The 7,112-nt window shown below is 42.9% G+C and overlaps 1 protein-coding gene across 1 annotated transcript in view; it reads left to right on the top strand.

Moving 5' to 3' along the window:
- Positions 1-5,525, top strand: part of LOC126176279 (multidrug resistance protein pgp-1-like) — a 74,556-nt gene extending 69,031 nt beyond the window's left edge. The window contains exon 5 of the mRNA XM_049923429.1: positions 5,229-5,525. Within this exon, the coding sequence (XP_049779386.1) occupies positions 5,229-5,525 (297 nt within the window). The remainder of the gene's footprint in view (positions 1-5,228) is intronic.
- Positions 5,526-7,112: the final 1,587 nt, after the last annotated feature.

Genomic DNA, 7,112 nt, shown 5'->3' on the forward strand with positions numbered 1-7,112 from the left:
GTTTAACGGATTCCTCTTAGCACTCACCTGGATGACCTCACACTTTTTGTTATTTAGGGTAATCGCAAATTTTCGCACCATACAGATAACTCTTCTAAATCTTTTGCAATTTGTTTTGGTCTTCTATTGACTTTACTAGTCGATAAACAACAGCGTCATCTGCAAACAACCTAAGGCGGCTGCTCACATTGTCTCCTAAATCGTTTATACAGATGAGGAACAGCAAAGCGCCTATAACACTACCTTGGGGAACGCCAGAAATCACTTCTGTTTTTCTCGATTACTACGTACTGTGACCTCTCTGACAGTAAATCACGAATCCAGTCACATAACTGAGACGATATTCTATAATCAAGCAATTTCACTACAAGCCGCCTGTGTGGTACAGTGTCAAAAGCCTTTTGGAAATCTAGAAATATGGAATCAATTTTAAATCCCTTGTCAAAAGCACTCAACACTTCGTGTGAGTAAAGAGCTAGTTGTGTCTCACGAGAACGACGTTTTCTAAATCCGTGTTGACTGTGTCAATAGACCATTTTCTTCGAGGTAATTCATAATGTTCGAACACAATATACATACCTCAAAAAAGGTTTTACACCACTTCGGTTCCGAGAGTTCCGAAACGCGTATAAAAAATTTGAATAGAGATCAACATAAACATCATTTCCGCCCTTTTTATTGTTCATGAAAACCACACATTGCATGTTGTACCACAATACAGCTAGACCCTCAGAGATGGTGGTCCAGACTGCTGTAAACACCGGTACCTCTAATACCCAGAAGCATGTCCTATTGTATTGATGCGTGCCTGTATTCGTCGTGGCATAATATCCACAAGCTCATCAGGGCAATGCTGGTCCAGATTGTCCCACTCCTCAACGGCGATTCGGCGTAGATCCCTCAGAGTGGTTGGTGGGTCACGTCGTCCATAAACAGTCCTTTTCAGTCTATCCCAGGCATGTTCGATAGGATTCATGTCTGGAGAACATGTGGGCCACTTTAGTAGAGCGATGTCGTTATCCTGAAGGAAGTCATTCACAAGATGTGCACGATGGGGCCCAAATTGTCGTCCACGAAGACGAAAGCCTCGCCAATATGCTGCCGATATGGTTGCACTATCGGTTGGATGATGTCATTCACGTATCATACAGCCGTTACGGCGCCTTCCATGACCACCAGGCGTACGTCGGCCCCACAAAATGCCACCCCAAAACGGCAGGGAACCTCCACCTCGCTGGACAGTGTGTCTAAAGCGTTCAGCCTGACCGGGTCGCCTCTAAACACGTCTCCGACAATTCTCTGGTTGAAGGCTTATGCGACACTCATCGATGAAGAGAACGTGATGCCAATCCTGAACGGTCCATTTGGCATGTTGTTGGGCCCATCTGTACCGCGCTGCATGGTGTCGTGATTGCAAAGATGGACTTCGCCATGGACGTCGGGAGTGAAGTTGCGCATCGTGCAGACAACTGCGCACAGCTTGAGTCGGAACACGACGTCCTGTGGCTGCACGGAAAGCATTATTCAACATGGTGGCGTTACTGTCGGGGTTCCTCCGAGCCATATTCCGTAGGTAGCGGTCATCCACTGCAGTAGTGGCCCTTGGGGCGGCCTGAGCAAGGCATGTCATCGACAGTTCCTGTCTCTCTGTATTTCCTCCATGTCCGAACAACATCACTTTGGTTTGGTGCACTCCGAAACGCCTGGACTCTTCCTTTGTCGAGAGCCCTTCCTGGCACAAAGCAACAATGCGGACGCGATCGAACCGCGGTATTGACCGTTTAGGCATGGTTGAACTACAGACGACACGAGCCGTGTACCTCCTTCCTGGTGGAATAACTGGAACTGAACGGCTGTCGGACCCATCCGTCAAATAAGCGCTGCTGATGCATAGTTGTTTACATGTTTGGGCTGGTTTAGTGAGATCTCTGAACAGTCAAAGGGACTGCGTCTCTGATACAATATCCACAGTCAATGTTTATCTTCAGGAGTTCTGAGAATCGCAGTGATGGAAAACTTTTTTTGATGTATGTATCTTCCAAAATTCTGCTGCATATTGACGTTAACGATATGTGCCTGTAATTTAGTGGATTACTCCTACTGCCTTTCTTGAATAATGGTGTGATCTGTGCAGCTTTCCAGGCGTTGGGTACGGATCTTTCGTCGAGGAAACGGTTGTATATGATTCCCAACTATGAAGCTATTGTATCAGCATACTCTGAAAGGAACCTAATTGGTATACAGTCTGGACCGGAAGACTTGCTTTTGTTAAGTGATTTAGTTGCTTCACTACTCCGAGGATATGTACGTTACTCATGCTAGCAGCTTTATTCGAATTCTGGAATATTTACTTCGTCTTCTTTGATGAAGAAATTTCGAAATGCTGTGTTTAGTAACTCTGCCTTGGCAGCGCCGTCGTCTTTAGTTTTAGCATACGCCACATACGACCATAATATCTTCGGATTTTCTGCCAGGTTTCGAGACAAGTATTTCGCATCGAAGTCCGCGTTAAATTTCGAGCTTCTGTAAAAAATCACTAATCTTGAAGATTTTGCGTCCGTTTAAATTTGCCATGTTTTTAGTTGTTGCTGCAATAGTGTTCTGACCCGTTTTGTAAAGTGAGGAGGACAGCTCCGTCGTTTGATAATTTATTTGGTATAAATCTCTCAATTGTTGCCGATAATATTTCTTTGAATTTAAAATTCATCTGGTCTACACTTACTGGCACATTGTTAATTTGGTAGGAGTGGAGATTGTCTCTCAGGAAGGCGTCAAGTGAATATTTATCTGCTTTTTTGAATAGGTATATTATTCGTTTATGTTTGGAATATTTGGGGGTTGCAATATTCAATCTCGCTACGACAACCTGTGTTCACTAATACCTGTATCCGCTTTGATGCTCATTATTAACTCAGGATTATTTGTTGCTAAGAGGTCAGGTGTGTTTTCACAACCGTTTACTATTCGCGTGGGCTCATGAACTAACTGCTAGAAATAATTTTCAGAAAATGCGTTTAGCACAATTTCGGATGATGTTTTATGCGTACCTCCGGAATGAAACATGGATTTTCGCCAACATATCAAGGGTTCATTATAATCACCACCAACTATAACTGTATGAGTCGAGTACGTGTTTGAAATCAATCTCAAGTTTTCATTGAACCCTCCAGCAGTTGTATCATCTGAATTTTGAGGTCGGTAAAAGGATCCAGTTATTATTTTATTCCGGCTACCAAGAATGACCTCTGCCCATACTAATTCACCGGAAGTATCTACTTCAATTTCGCGACAAGTTAAACTACTTATAACAGCACCAAACACGCCACCGCCAACTGTGCTTAGCCTATCCTAAGCCTCCATATTCAGTCCCACACTGAGATGTCACTACAGGCAACAAAACATTCGAGATCATGGTCAATGGAACACGAAATGACGTTTGGCAGCCGCTCACCTTTATCTCCTGGAAGCTGACGCCAATGCAGCAACAATACAGCGTGTTTGGTACAGAATTGTTATTCCCGGGTTCGATTCCCGGCGGGTTCAGGGATTTTCTCTGCCTCGTGATGGCTGGGTGTTGTGTGCTGTCCTTAGGTTAGTTAGGTTTAAGTAGTTCTAAGTTCTAGGGGACTGATGACCATAGATGTTAAGTCCCATAGTGCTCAGAGCCATTTGAACCATTTTTGAACAGAATTGTTAGCTCTCTACACCACTATAAAATACTTTCACATGCAGCTTGAGGTCGCAATTTGCAATATATACACACCATAAGCTTCTAACATTTACATTCCGGCAGAATAACGATAAGTGTTCTCCACGACAATATAACCAGCTAGAGGTTATCTCACAGTTTTCTACGAACATCCGGCACATTTTTAGTCCGAATAATTCTTTGCGGACTGTTTATCAAGCATAAGCACTGTTCCATAGACGGTTGACTTTACACACCCGGCCAAGCCCAAGTACGTGACACAGAGATTCATGATTGGCTGGGTGATGATAAGTCGAACTTAAGAGTTCAATCTTCTTTGAAGTTCCAGCCTCAGATACTCGGGTAAGACCTAGCCGTTTGAGCTAGCATCACTCCGCAGACAAATGTTTTAAACTGTGCATAGTCTGTGCCACCCGGGAGTTAAGGCGTTGGTAAAACTATTCTGCAGTCTCTGGCTAGGAATGGAGACGGATCGCCAACAGTGGGCCCACACATGTAAGCAACGTCAGTGTAGTAAAATAGCATGGCATGCGCACAACACCAACAAGCAGCTTCCCTGATAACGACGGAAAGATTTGCACATATACAAACACTGATGTCGTCAGGCCAGAGCCCCCCTCTGAAGGACAACGTTACTTACTAACCGTTGTGGACAGATTTACATGTTGGCAGAGACGATTACAGTTGATAACATCCACCGAGACTCTATCGGCTGTATTTATTATTGGGATCTCACTGCATTTACTATTGGAATCTGACAATATGGAAACTTGTTTAAAACTGCTGCAGTATGCCAACCACTAACACCAATTAGTCATCTTCTTCGTCTGCCAGAGTGTTCTTCAGTCTTGCAATAGTATTCAGTTCTTTGTTACCTTGCTATGTGTTGACGCTGTCGATATTTTCTTGAGATGATTTTGTTGATAAATGATTATTATTTCGACTGATATTTTACGACACCAACTGTTATCTTACAACGATTTACAACGATATTACCATATTGCACCACCTGCGCTCGTTACGTGGCACTTTTCCAAATTTAAATTTGATTGAGCACTTAGATTCAATATTCATATTTTTCCCTCTTAGAATTTTGTCTTTACACTGTGAATTATCTCCCTATTCATGAACATACCCCTACATTACTCATATCGTCTCCACTCTGTAGTCGTCTGCTGCCTCGACGACATCTGACTGTCTCTCACTATTTTTCACTGTTCTTGACGTCAAATCTAGAAGTATATCTTCCCAGCTGAAGCTCTGGGTACAATCCCTAGATCATTTGCGCCACTTGTCACGTGTCATACGTGTTTATACACACGGAACAAAAATAAGTGCATTATTCTTTCAATGGTTTTGATTAGTGAAGGGTTCTTTCTTCTAATCATTCTACTACATACTCTGTTGTTTGACGTCGGGGTCACTTTATCTGTTATCTTAGTGCTACAACGTTTACTTGTTTGTCACTGAATCACTTGGAAGCTGTGAATAATACTACTGCCTCTTCTCTTTCGTCCAGAGGTACGCCACCCCGTTGTCGGGCAACATCAGCGACGACGTGCGGAAGCGGCTGGCCATCGCGCGGGCGCTGCTCACCAACCCAGACATCCTGCTGCTGGACAGCTGCTTCTCCTCCATGGCGCCAGAAGTCGAGGGCGCCCTGCTTAGCGCCATAACTGAGGTGCGTCTGCTCTCACTGACTCGGATCCAATTATTTGCTATTAACCAGCAGATCAGATCTGTATATGGGCCAGAGTCGCGATTAAGAAGAAATCACAGAGTGTACGTACGAATGCGTGGTATCGTGGAGACATGACTGAATAAAATCGTCTCTGGCTTCCAGCCACGTCAAGTGGTTGTAGCTACGTCAACGAGCTCTCGGCCGAGTGTTCCTCAGCCATTGTCAAGTGGTAAGTGACTGACAGTGGCCAACGAGCACTCGACCCGATATGTAATCACTTCATGTGGCTGGAAGTCTGCTACAATTTTATTTACAAATTATGGGTTGTTCCTGTATTCACTCCACTTTATACTTGCACCGGCATACAACGAAAATTTACAGTTTGCAGTGACAGTGTTCATTAATAGCAGTGATACCCCCCACGGTGGTCATCAATTTGAATAACACAGGGGAAGTAACTACTTTCAGCTTCAGTTTTCGATACTTATACATTTCCGATTTAGTTAATTTCAACCGTAAGGAATGCTATCTTGTCTAAATCACAAACTTAAATTTCTGTTTCAGTCAACGATGAGAAATATATTTAAAAAAAAACTTGGACAGAGCCCAACAGTATCCAGTGTTGACTAAAAATTCGTCATATCGCTTATTATACACAGTATGGTCTCATTTTTATCACTACCTCCTATCCGTGATGTCTACTTCACGTAGTACCGAGTGAGATGGCGCAGTGGTTAACACACTAGACTCGCTTTCGGGAGGGCGACGGTTCAAATCCGCGACTGGTAATCTCCGTGGGTTCGCACAGGCGAAAACGAGGATGGTTCTCACGAAAGCGCAAAACCAATTTCCTTTCCCACCTTTCCCTAATCCGAGCTTGTGTTCCGTCTCTAAAAACCTCGTTGTGGACGCGACGTTAAACACTAATCTTCCTTCCTTTAGCGTCATATGGCTGATAATGGACGTTGCGTGATGTGCCATGTTGAAGGAGGTACATAGTCTTAAGTGGGCTGACAATTGCTCACTTTTGTCATGACTAAAGGAAGGTACTTTGTTGAATTGATGAAAGGAAGCATCATCGAGCACAGGATTAATATTTCGGAAACGGCATTCTTATATTAACTATTCGTGTGCCACTGAGATGAAAGTCTGTAATGGGTGAAGTAATGGTACAGGTGCGAAAAAAATGTCATGGTACTTTCAGGACAGATCATATCTGTGACATTTGTTCCGTTAGTTATTTACATGTTCTGTGGACAACTTGCTGCAACATAAAACGTGTCAGTACGTCTACAATTAAGATGCATTTTCTCTGTGGACGTGCTCTCATTACACAACTGAATTTTTACTTGATTCGTAAGTTTCAGTAAAATTTAATAAATGGAATGCAGCCACAGACTGGTAATTATCTATTCAGAAGTTCCTCTAGATAAAAGGAGTTGTCAAACCAATTATTCTAATTTATTCAGAAACAGTTTTAATTTTCTGCCAACAGTTTCAGTTCTCGACCAAGACGGTCGGATACTTTCCTGGTTGCATATTTTTCTGACTTAGAATTGATGAGTAAAGAAAATTAAAACAAAAAATATTGGAAATGAAGCAAGCAGAAGAGAATTCAGACGTTTAAAAAATAATATCGACAGAATGTACAAAATGACCAAGCAGGTGTGGTTAGATGACAGATGTAAGGATATGGAAGTATATATAACCAGGGGAAAGATA

The sequence above is a fragment of the Schistocerca cancellata genome, chromosome 3 (genome assembly GCF_023864275.1).
Source record: "Schistocerca cancellata isolate TAMUIC-IGC-003103 chromosome 3, iqSchCanc2.1, whole genome shotgun sequence".
Classification (NCBI taxonomy): Eukaryota; Metazoa; Arthropoda; class Insecta; order Orthoptera; family Acrididae; genus Schistocerca; species Schistocerca cancellata.